The following is a 22497-nucleotide window of genomic DNA, read 5'->3' as shown; positions in this document are numbered from 1 at the left end:
TGGTAATCAATACAACGGAATGCAATAATACCTTTTTCAAGCAATATCGGAAGAAACCGGAAATTAATTATAAGTGATACATGCCATAAATATCAATGACGAAATTTAAAGGAACGAAATAGAAAAAATAAAGACAAATGACCAAAAAAACACAGTTCTGTCAATACTATTACAACAGCTACTGCAATCTAATCACATTTTTTTGCTGGCTCGCAAAGTTGCTACCAAATGGATTTGCGCTTTTATTTGACACGGAAAGCCGCTGTTTTTTTTAAAACTTATTTAAATGATTGCGTTTATTACTGGTATCGGAATCCAATGTTCGAGTCTTTGGAATAGAATTCAAATTCTGCGCAGGATTTTCTCTATAACGCTAGCATGAGCAGCAATAAGAAGCACACCACTGTTTGGATGTTCATTTTTTCGCGTAAAATTATGATTTACTAACACTTTTTTTCTGTTATTTCCTTTTTCTTTAAATTACAATAATAATAAGATATACACGTAAAAATAATGATTTTTCCTTAATGATCACTCTTTTTCTTCTTAATGATTGTTTATATAACAAATACTGACGATGTTTTTTTTTATTTTCCCAATGTTTTCTGCCATGTTTTCTTTGAGTCTATCGCTACCGGTTGAAGCCGTCTTTCTACAATGCTTCACTTTCCGATGGCTACTATTATGGGACCGGTAAGACAAAGACAGCGTGTCAAAAAAATTAGCAACGGAGACAAAAATTAGCAAATGTTAACGGCTCCTAAATGGGAAAGGAGAGAACCATATCTATGCTGGTGTGCGTGTCGATTCGTCGAATTACTTTATCACTCCAACTTTTCAACGATTAGAAGCACTGCAATCAGAAACGCTTCTTATTTGTATGGAATAACGAAAGAGTTGCCAGCTTTTTTGGCACGGTGTCTTCAGATTTAGGTTCAATATGTGTCAATTTTTTTTTCTGATTCACCTTCTTGCGATTCGTTTTGCTTCTATTTATAGGGCTGAGTTAGAGTTGTCAATGTACATAATTTTGCATGGTTTTTTTTTATTTTCATTTTGTTTTTAGATTATTATTCTGATTTACGCGCGGACCTTCTCTTTTTGTCGTGATTTTACGGGTTTTTTAAAAAGAGATTCATGATTAAAATAATTTACTTGATTTTTGTCTTGCCTTCAGTTTTTTCTTCAAAAAACGTAATTATTTATATTAACTGTTACCTTTTTCTTTAGAGAATATTTTAATTTTCCTATTTTAATACATTAAAATACTAGATTTTACAGATACACTTTCATACGACTTCTTCATTCGTTCAGATACTTCTGCGCTATTTCGCTGCTGCTGCTGCTGCAATCAGAGGCTAGTTTATTTTTTGCTATGGTTTTTAGTGTTTGGTTTATCCTTTCGGAATTTCATGTCGCATTTCGCGGCTTGTGTCTGTCAGTGTGTATTGATTAGATAAGAGAAATATACTGAATTGAGTGGATCCTTTTTACAAATGCTCATTTTTTCCTGCAGGTGGATACATTTTTTCACACATCATATGCCAGATGATAGTTTCTTTATGATCAGATAAATGATTTTCTCTTGTGTTGCAACAAATCATACATTTTTGTAAATGGACTCAAACGCCTGCGATTATGTGGTTTTTCCATGAAACCACTTCATTTGTGTCGCTTGAACATTTTAGTATGTTTATTTTTAATAAATAATTCAGAAATAAAAACTAAAAGTACTCGTCCCGAAAATTCCCATATTTTCACTCAATCGACATATTCCTTTAGGAAACAAAAAAACGAACGTAAAACGAAAAACAGTAACCCACATTTACACCGCCCGACTATCATATACATCTATGCTTAGAGGTTGGATTTCATCATTTACACTAGCACAGTATCGCTTCTTCTTCGTTCACACTACTGTAACTACTGAGTAGACCTATTCCTCCAAAAACGCTACTCTTTTGAATTATTTATAATTTATTAGAGTGGTTTATCTGTTTTACACTCAACTTGCTGTTGCCATGCTACTTTTTTTTCATTTTCAATGTCCTTCCACGAAAAACACGATATCTATATTGCAAAATTTACGCTCGAAAAATCGTCCCGCCAAATCACGGCTTTTTTCGCGCAATGTTTTCTCTTAAATAATGCTTTTCAAAATTACTCTCTTGTCACCCGACAAAGGTGGTAATCATATTTGATTTGCTTTCAAAGAGTCCAAATGTGGTTCCAATGTGCGTAGCACATTGTCTTTATTAGTGCCAAATTTCAGGATTAAGTATCCAGCGCATGGTTGCCATTTAAACACTAAGAAATCTTTTTGGCCGCCTACAGAACGGCTTTGCTTACATCGGCAGTAATCGAGGAGGGACTGGCAAACACAGCTTGATGCTGCCAATAATCCGGATACCGGATCGCACTTGGCTGATTCAAGCGGTCGCCAATGCCACACATTCTGCTGTGTCCCGCTCTGTTAAGTATTCCGTCTTGTTCCGTGTGACCATTTGTTGTCGCGTCGTCGTCGTCATCGTCGTTGAGAACCTTGTGTTTTGCTGCATTTTAATCAATATAGGGTGTAACCCGTCAGCGCGAACAATTAGTCAGTCTGCTGTGGGTCTTTCGGTTCTACTGATTTTCTTCTTTCACCCTATAGTATTACAATTGTCACTGGGACACCGAAGGACTTTTCTTGTCCGATTCCTGACTGGCTGGTCCACTGTTGTTGGGCTGTCCAGGACCACCACCCCGATCGACTTGCCACGAGTTGGGACCCCCAGGACCCCCGCCCGTCATCGGGGAATCATTGTGACCACCAAAAGCGTTGTGGCTATCATGTTCCAATGAGTTGGCTGCATCATACTGCGTATTCTCTAGCCTGGTTATCATCCGTTCATCCTCTTCGCCGAATTCGCCGCCCATTAGTGAAGGCTCACCAACCACCATTACGTCCTTAAGGCGCAGAAATAGCGCGAATGCAGGCGCGTGATAGAACGAAAAAGGAAGAAAATAGAAAGAAATGTTGAATTAATTACTTTTATCCTGCTTCTAGATCTTTGCGAAGTGTCAGTTTCTGCCGGTTAACCTGAGCTTGTTCCGTTATGCTAAAACATTTCGCAAAGATCCATTCGATAGACTCGAACGCCTAACAACTATGATGAGAAATGGGAAAATCAACTCACTACCTGAGACGCCAGCGAGAAGTTCGGTCCGGGCGATCGTTTCTTGCTCGGCACTGGCGGACCGGCATTTCCTGCCCCTGCTCCTGAGCTCGACCCTTTGCGTTTTCTCCGTTTGTTGGCAGGACGTTGCGCATCTGAAATGGAATTTGGTACTTTCAACACTTAATTTGACCATAAAAGAATGATTGAATTTTGCATCAAAAAGTTGGACACCCGCATAAAAAATTACAAGTACTGAAATCGTTCCTTCAAATTCACGAAAACTAAAGAAAACCTGTTTTAATCCACCTAGTGGTGTAATGATGCCTTTCTTATATTACTTATATTTGAAGAAATATCATTAGAAGATTCTGTCGCGAAATTTTTTTGTTATTTCAATCTCGAATATTGCCAATGTTACGAATTTTTGGACTCTAGCGCTTAAAATTTTGACAGGAACCTTTTGCACACACACACACACGCACACACACACACACACACACACACACACACACACACACACACATACACACACACACACACACACACACACACACACACACACACACACACACACACACACACACACACACACACACACACACACACACACACACACACTAATATTAGTATAAATGCCATATGCCGTGCACATCAGGGATGTCAGGTTAAATATTTAAACAGGTTCTAAAAACTTTGTGTAATCAAATTTTTTTTATATCGTTTATTTATACCCGGCTTTAACCTAATTTTGGTCGTTCGCCGGGTGTAATCAAATTGTTGCAAAACTGAAATTTCAAAAATGTCTATTTAACCTTTGATAATAAGTACAATCCTTCAATATATCTGCGGCGTTAATCAGAAATCTGTAAATTCAGGTATAAATTGCATAAGTGCATCACTAGACTTATTTGTATGGTGGTACTGCGGGAAATGGACTTTTTTTCGCAGGAGTCTAATCAAATATAAAATGCGAAATAAAATAAGAATCTTTCTTTGGGTATGAACTAACATCTAATTCCATCTTACATCATTTGTGATCAAGACGGGATACATCCGTGTAAAACGCTGATTACGTATGAAAATCTACTGGTTACATTTGTTTTGTGAACAACCTGCACACTACGGTAAACCTTGCACTGAAACTACGAAAAGGACATCTTCAAACAAGGACAACCGCCCAACAACGGAAACTAGTGAGCGCAGTACTCCTGGTGCACCATTAAACCAACCAGCAACTGCAATTAATGCACAACAAGGCGCGTCTACAGCAACTAACAGCAGATGCGGCAATGGAGAACGAGACGAGCCACAGACAAAGTGCCCCTCAATCATCGCAAGATAAAAATGGAAGCTCTTCTCCCCCTAGAAAAAGGGTGACAACGAGATCCAACGGTAAAAAATTGTTTTATCTAATAAAAACATGGCTCATTCGACCACGTAAAGCTTGTACGCGAATTGGCCTGAATAAAAAAAATTAAAAAAATAGCAATCTATGGGACTATGAGATTTTTTATTTTATGAGTGACATTATTTGACACATACTCACACACATACATACACACACAGGCTTGCTCAGCTCAATGAATTGTGTCGAATTATATAAAACACTTAACCCTCCGGGCCAACTTTCACTAATCAATTTTTCAAGTGATTGTAAATATAGATTTAAAAGCGGCAACTCTGCACACTATTCGAAATTGAACAAAGCACGCTGCGAACGGAGCAAAGCCGCACGTACCAACGCGTGCCAGATTTACATAGTTATTTTGAACGACGGTTTGAATGTTTTGACACTCATCGCCCTCATTCGGAACCAGAAGTCGGATCTGGATGAAATTGCACAGTGGATACATGCTTTTTAAAAATTGTGTTTTCATATAAATTTAAGTGAATTTAAGTTGTGACTACTAATTTTTCTACTAGTGTTTGGACCATATTTTCAAAATTTGTTGTATTTGTTTCCGCATATTTCCACATCTTCGAGATTTTGTTACTTGAATATGTAGTTGATATGAATATGTAGTCTTTGACAAAAATATGTATTTTGATAATTAAAATATAATTGTAGAATTTCCGAAAATTCTAAAAATTCATTAAAAAAGTTATAATGGAAATACTTGATTTTTGGGGTCCTTAATAAACAGTGCATCATATCTCGTCCCAGTTTGGCGGTTCAATGCATAGGACGCTGGTCTTACAAGCCAGTTGTCGTATGTTTGAGTCCCGACCTGGAAGGATTCTTAGTGTCAGTAGGATCCATAATACTAGCCATGCAATGATTCTGTACACTAAGAATCGGCTGCGGAGTCTGTTGAAACAGAAAGACCAAATTCCACAAAAGCAATGTAATGCCAAGACTTTGCTTTTATCATATCTCGACACCAATCCATTTTGAAGTGTTTATGTCTTTGTCATGTTTTCGGCCCTTATTATGGGTATCACTACACAGTAAAAACCAAGTGAAGTGATTGTGACCCTTATTATCGTTATCACTTCACGGTGAAAATCGGGTGAAGTGAGTTTAGGTCCTCAGTACGGAAGTCGCTTCAAAGGCAAAACTAATTATTTGGATGAACTTTATGTCATTATGAAGATCACGCCACCAACATTTCGTTGAAAAAATGAGTATTTTCCACTACAGTGATCACTTCACTATGCGTGATACTGGTAATAGGGAAAATCAAGTGAAGTGACATGTAAGTGAAGTGAAGTGAAAGTGGAAGTGAGAACGGTAATAAGGGCCTTCTTGTTTAAACATGATCTACAATTTTTCTAAAGACTTAAATGATCTATCTATGCAAAATAATTTTTTTAACTCACTTGTAGGTGGATTAATGTCAACTTTGATTATATTGAAAGAAGCGGACTATTTCAAACAGAAATTCTTCCGAATACATGAAAGTTCCAAAATTAATCCCTGAAGCATAAATAAAACGCGTTTTTTGCCATGATTGGGACCACTGTGCATCGCTGAGAAAATCGAGTGACACACACACACACACACACACACACACACACACACACACACACACACACACACACACACACACACACACACACACACACACACACACACACACACACACACACACACACACACACACACACACACACACACACACACACACACACACACACACACACACACACACACACACACACACACACACACACACACACACACAGAGAGAGAGAGAGAGAGAGAGAGAGAGAGAGAGAGATTTTGAATATCGACGAACTGAGTCGAATGGTATATGACACTCGCCCTCCGTTCAAAAGTTCCAAAATTAATCCCTGAAGCATAAATAAAACGCGTTTTTTGCCATGATTGGGACCACTGTGCATCGCTGAGAAAATCGAGTGACACACACACACACACACACACACACACACACACACACACACACACACACACACACACACACACACACACACACACACACACACACAACACACACACACACACACACACACACACACACACACACACAGAGAGAGAGAGAGAGAGAGAGAGAGATTTTGAATATCGACGAACTGAGTCGAATGGTATATGACACTCGCCCTCCGTTCAAAAGTCGGTTTTCACAGTGATTGCATAACTTTTCTATATGAGAAGGGCAAACAGTAAAAGGCTACTTTTCTACGGACTCTAGACACCATGTGACATCCAGTGACAAAAAATATTGTTTTGGGAAAGAAGGATAGGCTTGTGTTAAAAACTCGGCTGCTCGGCCATGCATGGAAGTTGTCCATCAATGTCAACTTCCCTTTCTGAGCAGCCTAAATAGCCGTGTAGTGTCGGTAGCGGTTTTCCAACAGGCTAAGAATAATGTACGGTTCACCTGTTCCGGTCATATAAGTCCACCAAACAGGTAAGCCGTGTGACATCCGGCGGAATTTTCTACCAAGAATTGATCCACCGGTTTTCTGTTCCATGTCGTAAGAGGCCACAAAAATAGGAACTCCTAAGTCAAGTGTATTTCCGTGCTGAGGACTGAATGGCTGCAGGAGGTTAAACAATTCAGTCGTGAACGGAATATCTTGGGTTTTTCCCTTACTGGATACACGCAATGCTTAACAATCGACTTCTTTGTTAATCGCTTCGGCAAGCAGAGAGCTAAGTGTCTGTGGGTATCCTCAAGGTGGTGTACTATCCCTACTACTTTTATGGAACCTAGTCGCTGATGGTTGCCGACGATTATCATATATTGATGACCGGTATAAGCATTAACACTCTCTTTGATTTAATGCAGCAAGCCCTGCGATCTGTTGAACAATGGTGTTGTCAGGTTGGATTATCTGTAAATCCGGGCAAAACATTAATAGTGCTTTTCACTCATCGTAGGATAATCACAGGAGCTCGTCCGTTACAATTCTTCGGTTCAGAGGTCACTGTGGTCGATCAAGTTAAATACGTCGGGGTTATTCTTGATTCAAAACTGAATTGGTCTGCTCACATTGACTTCTAGATTAAAAGAACTTGCATGGCTTTTTCGGAAAATCATGGGGACTCGAACCAAGATACATTCATTGGATCTACACAACTATCGTTAGACCAATTTTAGCATACGGATGTCTTGTATAGTGGCAGAAAGAAGAAGCTGCGTCAAAGCTTAATAATCTCCAAAGGATGGTCCTAATGGCAATGAGAGGAGCATTCACGACAACTCTGTAAATACTGTACTGTGTTCGAAGCAGAAATCTACGCGATTCTGTGGGGAATACAATCGGCACTTCAGGATCTGTGGTAAACGAATTTATTTTTGTTCCGACAGTCAGGCAGCTTTAAAAGCACTCAGTTCGAATGATTCACGGTCGAGTCTGGTGATCGTATGTCGAACTCAAATTGAAGACCTTAGCATCTCATATGCTGTTTACTTCTTATGGGTACCCGGCCATTTTGGTATTACTGGAAATTAATGGGCTGATGAGTTGGCTAGAACTGGTGCAACGAATGATTTCGTTGGTCCGGAACCAGCTTTCAACTAGTTGGATAAAGCACAAAATTCGTTCTTGGGCTGCATCCAAACATGCCATGAGGATATTCTCTCGTATTTCCCCCAATGTGGTAAGGAGCTATACTCAGAAGGGTTCATCGTTCTTCCTGGAGTGAATGAATCCTTTCTGTATTCATCTTAAATAGGGTTTAGCAGATTGTTTGGCATCCTTTATGGGGTACCAAATTTACTTCTGCTCGTTCATACTGTGAATCGTTCTGCATTCTTCCGGGAGTGCAGAATGGTGTCGCTTTTGTAAAATCTCTAAATCCTCTCGGGGGTTGGAGGTTTTATTAACTGTGCATCGTTCATCAGAAAGAACGCACATAGTAACAAACCTGAATAGGTTTTACAGCAGATTGTTCGGGACCTCGTAGAGGTTCAGAATTTACTTCTGCTTCCACTAAATGTGATCCCCAGCAGATTGTTCAGCATCCCTTAGGGGTGCAGAACTTACTTCTGCTTTTTTGTGTTTTTGTGTCGTCAATTTTCCCCAACCTCCTAGTCCAAATCTTACCATTTCCCTTCAATCCTTCCCTCTTATATATCGGGAAAATGATGCTAAAAACAAATTGTTGGCAAGGCACAAATCTCCAAATATCAAGGGGAGCGTGCCATTTGAGCCAATTTGTTCTGATTCCTGAGTCGAATGGTATATGACACTCGGCCCTCCGGGCCTCCGTTCCATTCAGTCGGTTTCACAGTGATTGCATAACTTTTCTAAGTTTTGCAATGCAAGAACAGATAATTGTATGGTTACAGATTCAAAGTGTATGGTGGATGCATTGAAACTTTGTAATCAATCTCCCAAGCACTCTCACGAATCACTATACATCCATTCCAAGTCTAACTGTCCCATAATACAGAATAAATCCCATAGGATATGGGACAGTTATTCGTAGAACGGCAGTATAGACGTGTGCTGGCTGGTGGTGTCCTGATGGAATACGAGCTCTGAGTTTATAGTTTGCCCCAATGGAAGCACCTCATGAAAGCAAAGTAAAAGTGAATTGGTACACACAAGAAGTTCTGTAATTCGTGACTCAATAAGTTGAAAAAGTCCGTTAAGGTGAAATGTCGCGGAATGCGAAAATCGCGTTTTTGATCAATTATTCAAAAACTAGACCGATTTTCGAAAAACCAAAAACACTTAAGTTTTCGAAATCAAATTTATCATAACTAAGTATTCTTAGAATTTTGAAATTTTGCTTTGCCGAGCCGTAATTGGTTTTTGAAATGTAAAAACGGTTACTGTTCCGTTCCACGGGGATGATTTTAGAACTGAAAAGTAGTGTTTGTAGAAGAATTTCACAAAGAATCTGAAAATGCAACTCAAAATTATCACCCTCGAAAGTATATCAAATTCGTATTCCCGTTTACGTTCGAATCAATCACTTTTTTAAACATCGTACATGCATAAAAACAACGCCCATCCAACTTTAAACTATCAGTTCTATAACATCATGCTTGCTTACGTCCGTATCGACCATACGACGAACACATGCTTTCGAACAAATGCGAACAAGCCATTCTTGTTTTCACTCGAACGTGTACGTACGCGACTCCTGTGCAAAAGAAGGATCGGCAGCGCTGGTAGTTTTTTTTTAGGAAGATTCCAAGCATCAAGGAAGTGACGAATGGTACATAAGAAATAAATATCGTATTCAGGACCAATTTCATTCATGTCGGGAAAAGAAATTTTCAAATTAAACTTCATGCAAAGTAAAAAAAGCTTTTAAAATAGCAGTCCGATCAGTAGTATCGGCGAAAAATATGTTGCATTTTTCTTACAATTTTGTCATGTTTTCGATAGTCTCCATATTTATTACATTGGTAAAATCATGCATTTAATATAAAATAAAGCATGTTTACCCATGGCGTATTTTCCATAAAGTACCTTATAGATGTAAAATTTGATGCGTTAAAACTTGGAACCGAGCATATATTCAAAAGATCGCCAGAGAAAAAGAGCATTTTACTGTACTGCTATGATTTCTAAATGTTCTATGCAAAACACAAATTTATGATTTGATTACAAATCACCTTTAGATTCAAAAATAAATTTGTTGGAAATCGGTTAATCTTTTTTCAATGTATTCGAACGGTTGATTCGCAACATTAAACTGACGAATCGAAACCACGGCATTTCGTCTATTCGTCCGTAAACGAAAATGGGACTTTTCGTTCGTACGAATGATATACGAATACACGTATCGTTTGAAGCTAAACTGGCATACATTCTAGTGTTTCGTATATGGTTACAAGAATTGAACTGATATCATCAAGGCTTAGCATTTATTGGAAGAAGTTTACTGATATTTGAATATTTTGTGGCAAACGAGTCGCGTTCGAATTCATTCGAGTGAAAACGAGAATGGCTTATTCGTATTCGTTTGCAAGTATCCGTTCATCGTATGGTCGATACGGACGTAAACAAGAATGAGGGTGAATAAGTTGAAAAAGTCCATTAATGGCTTCTTTACAGTACTTTCATTCAAACTTCAAAGTTACAGCATCAGATAGTTACATTTCTCCAGTTCGAACGAAATCTCGAACCTTTCTCTCGAAGCAGCCTATCAGAGCCTGCGCAATGGAAAATGAAATATCCGTTTCGTCGAAGTCGTAGTATTGAAGTTACCTTGTATTTTTCGATTGGTCGAAATTCCCAGCAATTCGGAGGAATCATTAGCTTGAGGTCAAAATCGATGTAAACTTGATATGTCAACGTCGAGGATGTGACGAATAGTTCCGTTTTCAGACCATAACTGTAAGTCACGAATTTGATTCAAGTCTTCCTAGGACACATACCCATATCCAACCTTTGACCGGGAAGGTGCGTCAAAACACTGTTTCTTCAGCACTTTATCCAGTTTGGAAGCGGATTCTCATATGTTCGTGTAGAATATTTTTTCTTATTTCGAGTTCTATTGGACGTTATTTTCGAGCGCGATCGACTACTTTGATGAAACTTGCGCAAGATGTGAAAAAAAAAAACACTATCGAAGGTTATCGATTTCCAACACTAGAGGCGTGCAGGCGGCGCGCGAGGGGCTTACCAATTTACTTTTAGTTAGTCTGTACACTACACATACATCAAAGGACAGCCTAGGACTATAGCTGTTAGGTAAGGTAAGTAGCCTTTTCATTGGTGACGGTTGCAAAATTATTATTATTTCATGAATTAGTGACGAGATAAAAAAAATATCAATATAGTGGAAATTATGGGATTTGGGTCGTACGAATAAAATGTACTGATATCTGATGTTTGTAGTAATTTCTCAAAAGTAAAATGCATAGAGTATAACGCGGTATGGTAGGGTAAGGGCTCCCTATTTCATCTCATTTGTAAGGACGTCGCCTTCAAACCCCGATTTAGCCACTAAAATCACTGTAACTATTTCATATTACTGCTTCATTCGCCTAGCTCCACGTTGAAAATTGATTCACATTTCTTGAAAATTAAACTAATATTTATAAAACAGCTAAAAACACTAATGATGTTTTCACTACTCTGCTCCTAATTTCATCTCAATGGATTTTTATTTTGATCTTTTATTCATCGTTGATCTTTTATTCATCCTATAAATTAGCAATGGCGACAGCAATCAAAACAAAATATTCCACTATTACACTCTCACCCGCATACGCATGGCTGCCAGATGGCTGACTAAACGCTGCCAGCTATGAAAAATATGGCTGGGCAGACATTCTGGTGACCGACTGCCTCACCGCTGTCAGATATACAACTCAAACGATACAACCGTACCCACCAGGATTTTTCCACATTATTATTATTGGTAAAAAATTTACTCGTTGAATTATCTAATTAATGGGGCAATGGCTTACGGAGATCTAAAGAACTATCTTTTAACATCATTTTATTAGTGAAAACAGATAGAACAGATATAGACTTTCTATGCAAAGTAATACATATTTTCTATGAAAATATCTGGCATCTCTGTGCACAGCCGATGAAACACACACACACACTTCACAGCGTTATGTTGGCGTATAGCGGAATGAAACCAGTGCTACTAGATTTGCCACAATGGTTATTTCATTAGTATTTAACACGTTCTTGCTGGTAATATTCAAAGCTGAAACAGTTTTATTGAAATATTAATATCAATAATATAATTAAACTAATGTCACGGATACCAAAAACATACTTTTTGATGATAATTCGAAAAAGATAAACAATTTTTGTTTTGTAACATTATGAGATAACTTGGCAACTTTGCGAAACCAAATGAGATGAAAACAAAGCGCAATCAAGTGAACGAAGTGAAAAACTTTCATCTCATATTTTTGAAGACTTTCATTGCTTGTCGGGTAATTTTTGAAGCTTTTAATCGTTAACTAAACAAGTGGCAAGTGACAATAACTAATTATGAAGTCATCCAGCATTCAATAGTAGTGTAATTGTGCGAAATAGTGATCATGTTTTGAGACGAATCGATTAGTAGATATTCAGAAACATGACGAACTGAAAATTTTGAGACGAAAATGTGTCCTAAATTGAAAAATGAGTTTATTTTATATGAAAAAAACGATCACCGAAGAATTTAAAACCATTTCTTTCAATAGGAAAGTATGACAATAGCTTTTCAAATCATTTTAAAACATTTCACAGTTTGCTTCCGGTAGGTTGTGAAATATTATTCATGTTCAAAGTTATGAGGTGAAGAGATGAGATGGAAACAGGAGCTCAGATGAAATAGGGAGCCGTTGCCCTATTATTAAAAAACAAATTCAAACATGCAGTTATTTCTACTTTCGAATTTAAGCATTAACTGCATGCCGTACCGACACAGAGCCGGAAAAGCTAGATTTAATTTATATTTCATTATAAGAGTTGTGTTAGATAGATTGAAAAAGTACAGAGTGGAAAAAAAATCAAATCGTAGCAAGCAGCTATTTTGTGCGATAAGTATCTGTCATTAATTAAAACAAAAGGTTAAGTCAACGATAAAACGGAATTCATTAATGTGTAAAAAATATCGTGATGCTGAGTTTTCTTGACCTAAATGAATGCATATGAGCAGGGTTGCGAACTGTACTAGACATTGACACGAAACAGCAGTCGCCGTTTGTACTTCGCCACGACTGTAGCAAATAAAAAATGTCACAGGTCTCGTGACATTTTCTCTCGTGAATGTCGCCGTTTGCTCTCATCGAAAGCTGTTCTACTCTCTTCAATCTGAAAATGGCTAGCCACAATAAACAGTAGCTCTTTTCAAATTCAACAACTGTCGAGAGACAGTCGCCAACAAGGCTCAACTTTGAAATTCGTTTTATGTCCGATTCTCATGAGGTGTAGGGGGACATGCACAAGAAAGTCTTGCTTCGCAATGCAGAAGATTTTTTTGTGTATCCTTACGTGTTTTATTTCTCTGCACTTCCGTTGGAAGGAAGCGGTTCAGTGGGAAAAGCAGAGTAAATGCTTTGACTTCCAGAATTAGGATACACTTTTTCGATCAAACGATTAAACCATGAACCAGAATTGTAGAAGTAATAGAAGCGCAAAACTTATTGTCTCTGCTGTAAGATTTTTTTCCTTTGCGTCTTACTACTTCATGTATGAAATTTAAGTAAATATACAACTATTTTTGAAACATCTGCATGAACAAGCTTTGTGATTGAATTTTTTAAAAACTGAAATTGAACCGGTAAAAAAAACACCGCCGTTCGCATTCAATTAATCACCACAGATCGGTCACAGCGGATATAACAGTCCCGTTATGAAAATGTCATGACATTTTGAGCTCGTGACATTATCGAAACCCGTGACCGACAATTATGTTTTTTACCGTCACTGCTAACCTCAATCGGATGAACACATTTTGACAGTTCAGCGGTAACTGCTCTCAATATTGTTGTCGTGTGTCGTGGCTCTCATGATTGCGCCAAGCTCTTGTTTCATTGCGTGTTGGCTACTGTTGAACGTAGCAGCTGCGCGTATCGTTGCCAGTGACTGTCTTATGCTTGGCAACAGTATAAAAAATGCCAAATTTTCGCAGCCTTGCATATGAGCATATCTACATCATTAAATTTGACATCTCTGTAACCGACACGTAACCAAGCAGTTGAAATATTTTCAGCATGGCTAAGGTGACGAAAAGCAGAACGACGAAGGAAGAATAAGTAGGAGTGTTTAACCCATGTATCCATTTTTTCCTTTTGAACAATCAGACATTGTTAATTGCAAAGTTAAAATATTGAAGACATGCGCGTAACGTCTCTAGACCATCTGAGCATTTCGTGCAGATGTTTTTCTGATGACATTCGTACGTATTTGATACTTTATGATTTTGATTAGAAAGTGAATATCGACATAGCTTCGTAGCGTGTGACGCACGTTGGTTCTATTGGTCAGAACCAAAAATTATCACGCATTTTTCAATAAAAGAATTCGTTCCAGTAGCTTCACCTTCGTTTGTTTACTGTCTGACTCGTAAGAGATCGCATTCAAAACAAACGAAGAGAGACGGAGCATTTCCATGTTTCACTTCAACAAAAGAGAGTACCATTGCAAACGTCACTCGTTCCTTTACGACAAGACGAAACCAAAATATCGCCTGTAGGAGAATTCAGTCGAATTTCAATTCCCCTTCTTTCTTCATTATATAAACAGTGTCTAGTATATGATAAATCATATGTTTACACTCCAGAACCTCACTTGAAAATAAAATCACTATAGATACGAACACCATCAGGGAAAAAAATCATTGTGAATCGTTTTCTGTCATTATCGTTTCTTCAAGCTGCAATTAAATACCGATACTGCATCATAGTATGCGATTTTGAATGAAAGGGAAAACGAAAGAACGAACACAATTTTGAGACTATGGTTCCGTTTCGCCGTTAAGTGGATATGGATATTGTTCTCATAATTTGCAAGCGGGGCTGAGAGTTACATGTTTCTTGTCATATTCGGTTAATTGGCGTCTTTGAAAATGATTATTGCCTCTGCTATTGATGGGTCGATTGGTTAATATTTTGCCAGTATTACGATTATCTATTACAAACAAATAACAGAGAAAGATTAAATGCTTGAATGGGTGGTGGCCCTCCCAACAACCGACTGGACAGAGTTTATGAGTTTCGAAAAATAATCGTTTCTTGCATCGTGTTTTTGTATGAAGAACATTCTAACACAAAACATGATAAAGTTCCAATTTATTCTCGGCAGCTGGCTACCCAGAGAAATGAACACATTTTTTTATTTATATTTTGGCTCACAGTTGGTGCCAGCAAAGGCATATTTTAACAGAAAATGTGGAAAAGTACACCAGCACACGAAACTGGTCATATATAAAATATTCATTTGACCGGTTGTTCTCTATGGTCGCGAGACCTAGAGTATATTGGACAAACGCGCCCTTAGTATTTCGGTGCGAATTAACTATGACGTAGTGAATGAAAATGCAGATGATTTTTTTTCGAGAAATTTTTTTGCCTACAAAAGATTATGTCTAATTTCAACGTCAATGTCATCGAGCAAACACTAAATAAATACTAAGCAATAAATAAGTTTCTTCGTGGATATAAGTGTTTTTAACATAATAATTTCAATATTAAGGGAGTATTCAAGGACTTAAGTACTGCAAATAACATAGCAGAATTGAACAGGCAAATCAAAGTGAATGAACGACAAAAGTACCAGTACCACCAATTCTGACATTGCTTCACAGTTGATATCAAATTTAATTACGACAAATTGAAAAAAACTGAACATTATGGAAGAAGAACGATTTCAGTTATGATCCAAGTATAGAATCGTATTATGCGGGTACTCGCTTACCGGGTGGCGCTACCATCCGTTGCCACTTTTGGAACAGTGTCGTCTTTAAGCAATCCCGCGGACTTAGTGAGTACGCTTTGTGTCTGGACATTAATTCCTGCATCGGTTCTAATATCACACATAGCTGTAAAGAGATGAAAACAAAAACTTCGTTAAAATTTTCTCCAAGAAACGACCGGTTCATCCACACTCGAGAACAGCGAACGCAGGAAGCGGCGTTGCACGTTCCGAATGCAAATACCGGTTTACGGAAGCAGCACTCTGCCCCATTCGGAAGTGTCCTATAAAACATCACCACTCACGCGCAGATAATTTAGTGTCGAGTTGGTAATTCCTTGTCTGGTGATATTCTTCGTCAGTTGTTCCAGCATAGACGGATCCGGTTGCTGAGTGTGCATGGCAACCACAGAACGAGGTATCAGCTCCCGGTGCGCTCGCACGGCAAAGTGCCACGATTTTATCCTCATCAAGTCATCGAAGGTGAACTCCAGTATCAGCCGGCCCTCGGTGAATACCTGCAATTTCGAAAAGCACTGATTATATTCAAAAAAATTCTTTATCCAGTGTATTTTCTCTACTACCCGACAGTGCTATACTATGAATTTGACTAGCTACTACCAGAATAGTTAATGCCAAACTTACCTTGGTATACATGGGTTTCCCATGAAGCGTTTCCATCGTGCATTGGTCGCAGTCAAGCGTAATGGAGGTATTGTGAAACGACTCCTTCGAGTGTCTCAGATTAAAGTACAGTTCCGTTACGCCACCTTCGAAGATACTTCGAAAATAACGAGGAATTAGTGTGCGTCCTATAGCTGCAAATAAGAAGTGGGAAGAAAAAAAATTATTACCATAAACAGAACTGCAATCTGTAACTAAATCAACTCACTATATCTTTTTGGTCCATCTTCCAAGCAAAATGTTAGTGTTAGGGTTGCATCGTCTTCGAAGAATTCGTTCGCAAACGAATCCCACCAAATGTTATCACTTTCCTGTAAACGAGAAAATTTATTACAACCGAATTCTTAAACCCAAACCCTCTATCGTAACCTACTTCAGTTCTTTGCTGTAATCGCTTATTTAATTCATATATTCTATAGTCAGGTTGTCCAAAGTATGCATGCCTTCTGGGTACGTTCAATTGACTGAAATTATATTCGAAGTTAGTTTCAATTGAGCTTTAGCATTCTATATCCCTACCTCTGATCCATCCGATCAACTGGTTGCGGACCACTCATCATGTGTCCTTGATTCATCGGGCCACCCATGTTTGGACCATTTGGCCCATGACCGAATGGTGACCCTGGAGGTAGTCCGAACTGAGGGCCACCGAAGCTACCTGGGCCACCAGGTGACGTGAAATGTGGCCCACTGCCGAAGGCCGATCCCGAGCTGCCGGGTCGACCGAACTGTGGACCATTAGCGGACGGTGAGCCGAATGGACCGCCACCAACAGGACCTCCAGGTCCATTGTACGGTGCAGGGCCACCTCCACCAGCGTTTGGTGGTGGAAAACCGGAACCTACGTTCTGTGGTGGACCGGGACCAGGCGTACTGGACCCGGAAGGAGCGGGCGACGCTGTATACTGCGGGGTGTTTGAGCCAGTTCCAGGAGGGACATTCTGATAGCTATTGGCACCGGATCCTCCCGCAGGAGAACCCTGGCCAGCGGCAGGAAACACGGGCCCGCCGAAGTTTCCTCCACCAGGACCGCCAAAGTTGTTGACACCGCCGCCACCAGGACCACCACCACCAGGCCCACCACCACCAGGACCACCAGCACCACCGGGTCCACCGGGTTGCTGTGATGGATCGGTAGGTCCCGTAGGTGTACCTTTCCAATTATTCGTAGAGTCCTCCAGTGTAGATGGCAAGCTCAATGGCGGTCCAGCATTCACTCCACGACGACTTAATCCTGTAGGGGAAAATAAGAGGATTCCGTTTATAGATATATACATTCAAACACGGCTCTACTCTAATTTTAGCCTGATATTGAAGTTATTTGACAATCATGAACATTGCAGCGTAAAAAAAACTTTTTAGTCAAGAGACTCTCAGACTCCCATAGTTTTCGAGTTTTTCATACACATGTTTCATTCGATCGAAATATAGAATGCAATTTTCCACATTCAATCGAAAAACAGAATAGGGGTGAATATTTTCGCTTCGGCTTTAAGAAGCAATACGATCGAAAAAAAAGTTCGACAATTGTTCAGTACTGCTGTAATAGCAACGCAAAAACTCGAAGCGAATGTACATTTTTTCATTTTTCCCTTAGGGTGAAGCCAGATTAGGCGCGACACGCGACGCGAAGCGATGCGAACATTAAAGGATCTGAATTTCGTTCATTTATTTCCAGCAAAAAAATAACATGTATTCTATCCAGAGTAAACATGAGGTGTGGTGTAGTGCCCAACGATTTTCGGTGCTACAAACAATGAAGCAGTGCGTGCTCAGTTTCTCTTGCGACTAACGAGCGAACAATGGTTTTCTAAATTATTTTTCACCATGGCAGAAGAAGATATTTTGTTTGATATCGAAGCTCTAATCGGAGCAATGCGTTTTGGAATCAACAATCTCGCAACTATGGAACTGGGTTCTTGTGAACAAGTATTGGAAAGAGGTTTCGATAACATAAGGAATTACTGGCAAGTGCAGTCAATGAAAGTGCATTAAATGAGTTTTGAGAATATTTCGAGTTATCTTGATGACAAAAGTCTATACATATTTTATAAATCTGATCTGAAGGATCTGAAGAGGAAGGCCGAGAGAAAAGTTGCTGCATTGCTGCGTGCGCCTGGTCGGGAGGTTGGTGCAACCAAACAGTGAAAAAGCACATGTTGTTTAATAGTGACAAGATGTTGTAGATGCCGATATGCGTTTATCCGGCGTCCATAAATGCCGATGTCCAGTCGCGGTGGAGTGCTGTTTTTTTGAACGCGCACACTTCTGAGCCAAGTTACTTCACTGTTTTTGCAATCACGGCTAGAGTTCTGCTAATAGAGCTGTCAAATTTGGTATTTTGCCTCATGGGTTACTATGATTGATGCTGCATGGGTAATCATGCTCGTCAATGAAATTAAACCCTTGAAAATCAGCAATGTTTGTTTTAAAGTCATTTTAGCACATGAGTTTCATCTTCCATTATCACGAACGAAAATTTCATCAAATGCTCGCAATACAACTTGCGAGCCCGGGTTTTAGCCGTCACATTTTGTTTATCGTTATGGTTCGGTACAGTTTTCGCCTTCATACCTTGCCGGTGGTTGGAAGTAAGCACGAATGTTGGAGACCTTTTTATTTTTATAGCACAGTATGTACCAGAAAGATCGGGTCTCTTCTGCAAAATCTGCGTCACCTTCGCGTACTTCTGGTGGTTCCTGAAATCCATTTTTGTTCCGCTTCCAGCTTTCCTGGATGTTGTCAAACATGTATTGAAAGATTTAAGAACGTTATGGACAGTGTTTGCACACAATTGCGTTTCGCACTTTCGATGCCATCTTCGATCTGAAGGCTTGTAGTGTCAAAAAAAATTGATTTTACATAACAAACAGACACACATAAATAAACAGACATCAGTCTTTGAAATATTCCACGCGTTGATGAAGTATTTCCAGAGATATACGTATTTAGGGGTATTCAGATTTAGTCGCGAACAAGCCTTAGTTTCAAATGAAAGACTACTTGTTTACCCTGAACACTATTGGCGTTATTTAAATTATGTAGTTTTTTTTGAGAATACTTGTTTGTAAAGACTTGTTTCATAAACTTAAATTTAATTGAGAGATCTCAAGATCCCATATAATTCCTGAATTTAATTTCAGGGTTGTTACGAAAAATTCTAGAATCAAAACGCGCGAAGTCGGAAACTAAAACGCGCGAAATCCGCGCAAAGTTGTGATTTTGAAAGAAGTTAAACAGATTCAATATATTCTTGCTCGGCAAGCTTTTCTTCTCGGTAAGAAGAATTTTAAGGCAGACCTCATCTGAATGATCTGATTTACTCTTTTTAATATCAGTTTCAACTATTTTTTTTTTATTTAAAAGATATTTTATTCAGGCCTATTTGCGTACAAGCTTTACGTGGCCGATTTAGCCGAGTTTTTAGATAATTTTTTTTGTATTGGATCTCGTTGTCACCCTTTTTCTAGGGGGAGAGGAGCTTCCATTTTCCTCCTGCGTGGATTGAGGGGCAGTTTGTTCGTGGTTCGTCTCGTCATCCATTGCCGTGGTATTGTTGTTGATTTCGTTGCTAGTTGCTGTAGATGCGCCTTGTTGTACATTGTTTGCAGTTGCTGGTTGGTTAGAAGGTAAGCTGTTAATTGCAGTTGGTGTACTTTGTTCTATAGGGGATACGTTGGTTTCGTTGAAGGGGATGCTTCACTGTTGTTGGTGACTGTCACAGGTGTACTGGGGTTGCTTGGGGTTGTTGTGAAGGAAGCACCGTTGTCCTTTGGTATAGTTGTCTCCTTGTCCGGTTTATCGCATGGCTTACCGTAGTGTACAGCTTTTTGGCAATATTGTCATGTGGCCATCTGATTGTCATAGGTAACAAGTGATTTGCACGGAATTCTTGTATCCTGACCGAATGTCACATAAGAAAGTATAGGCCTCCTCAAGCGCATGCGTAACAAACGTACGCCATTTAGAATACCGGGGAAAAAATTCTTTTACTTTTCTTTTTCGATAGAGAGAATCTCTCCGTATTGGGACATGGTTTTGCGCACTTCTATAGCACTATCTTCCATATATACTAGAATGTTGTACTTAATGTTCTCGTGCTCCACATAATGCACATTGTTATTGTCTTTTGCGATTTGAATTGCATTCAACTCTTTATAAAACTGGGTGTAAACAACATTATTGGTCTTATTGCATTGAAGTAAATGCACACGTTTAATGTCAAGATGCATTTGCTCCTTAAGCAAACCTTCAAGTTCTCGTATCGAAGGTCGAGTTTTGCACTGTCTGAAGTCAACAATAATTGTATTCTTTCGTACCGGCGGTAGCTTTTGTTCGTTTGGTTCACTCATTTTCACTCATTGTCTATTGTTCACTACACAATACTGTACTTGGTTTCTTCTGTCCCGAACGTAAGCGGTTTTGGTTTATCGACTGACTTGGATGAGATGTGAAACCGAGCTGGATAGTTTCAACCATTTATCACCTTCTGATTAGTTTTTGTTTTCTGAGACAGCGTCTTCTGTTGTCGCTTTTTATCTGAATGTCTTTCTTCTTCTCCTCATTTTTTATTCTTATATTCGGAGTAATAAAAAGCCCACTGGAGTTAGTTTCTGGCAAACTTGCTCTCCAGCAGACATAAAACCTTCTCATCTTTTGCATCAAGAGATAACAATGAGCTAAATGATACATTTGCTTAAATCTAGTACTTTTGTAGTAACTGAATCTAATCAGACAAAAACATGAAGAACGATTTCTTGCACATGGTAGCAATGGGCTCGTTATGTTCATAATTAGTTCTAACATAGGGAATCTGAAGGAAAAAAATAGGCTCGAAGATTTCGACGTCGATTGTCTAACTGTAACAATTGCAATAGCTCGAAGCAATGGATTCGCGACTGAAGTAGGTCTGCCACAAAATTTAAAGTAAATCTTCATGGAAGACGTCTGAAAGCGAATCGGAAAAGTTTGCGTTGAGTCGCTTCAATGCGTTGGATTTCGTTTTGGTAATAAGATGACCAGGTAACAACAGTATATTCGAGACTTGAACGAACTAAAGCGCAATACAGAGCTTGCAAGCAATGTACATCAGAGAAAACAGTTTGTGAAATCTTATAGTCGAACTTGAATACAGATTTTTTGCGACTAAAAGAGATGACGGAGTATTTAGTGGCTTTTAAAACTGTTGATGTTACATCAATTAGTTAAATTATCCAACTATTCTTGTAAGAACTCTGAGTCAGCTGCAGATTGAATTATATGAAATATTTTAAAGTCATCGGGGAACGATAATGAAACTATCGATCTTGATCGAAAAAATTCGATCGTTGAGATACAATCAAATTGTAAACGGTCCAAGGTGACTTCCTTTAGGAACTCCAGAGATAACAGCAAAGGTATGTTGAAGGGAGTGTAGATTACTAGATTTGTGGAAGTTGAACGCTTTGGCATGAATCCATACTGAGTCTCAGATATGTAGACAGAGCAACTATGTGCTATAAGATCGAGAACTATAATTTCAAACAGCTTCGATACAGCGCACAAAGCAGCAATTCCACGGTAGTTGGATACTACACCCTTGTTCACATAGGATTGCTTCCATATTTCAGGAAAAATTTCAGAACGCAAGGAACAAGTGAAAATGTTGGATAGTGGAACTAACAAATTATAAGAACAATTTCTTATCACCGATAGAATCCCGTCAGATCCAGCACTAGATGAACGTTTCAACTTTTTCTTCTTCGTTTCATTTCTTGTCCAACTTCGCTTCGTAAGCCTGTGGTTCAAATTTTACTTTAAGAATGCGATTTTTATCACACACAAAATTTAGGACCATATTATGGAAGAATAACAT

At 38.9% G+C, this 22497-nt stretch overlaps 1 protein-coding gene across 2 annotated transcripts in view; it reads right to left on the bottom strand.

Moving 5' to 3' along the window:
- Window positions 1–427: 427 nt before the first annotated feature.
- Window positions 428–22497, bottom strand: part of LOC131434419 (LIM domain-binding protein 2) — a 58658-nt gene continuing 36588 nt past the window's right edge. The window contains exons 3-10 of one of the 2 annotated variants that reach the window (XM_058601105.1): window positions 17163–17877; window positions 17017–17107; window positions 16852–16954; window positions 16605–16777; window positions 16265–16477; window positions 15963–16086; window positions 3183–3340; window positions 428–2949 (exon numbers count right to left, since the gene is read on the bottom strand). In XM_058601105.1, the coding sequence (XP_058457088.1) occupies window positions 2665–2949; window positions 3183–3340; window positions 15963–16086; window positions 16265–16477; window positions 16605–16777; window positions 16852–16954; window positions 17017–17107; window positions 17163–17877 (1862 nt within the window). In that variant the 3' untranslated portion in view covers window positions 428–2664. The remainder of the gene's footprint in view (window positions 2950–3182; window positions 3341–15962; window positions 16087–16264; window positions 16478–16604; window positions 16778–16851; window positions 16955–17016; window positions 17108–17162; window positions 17878–22497) is intronic. The other variant, XM_058601106.1, reaches the window with a different exon arrangement.

The sequence above is a fragment of the Malaya genurostris genome, chromosome 3 (assembly GCF_030247185.1).
Source record: "Malaya genurostris strain Urasoe2022 chromosome 3, Malgen_1.1, whole genome shotgun sequence".
In the NCBI taxonomy this organism is placed as follows: Eukaryota; Metazoa; Arthropoda; class Insecta; order Diptera; family Culicidae; genus Malaya; species Malaya genurostris.
Note: the sequence above shows the minus strand (reverse complement) of the source record. Positions and strands in the feature narration are given on the sequence as shown.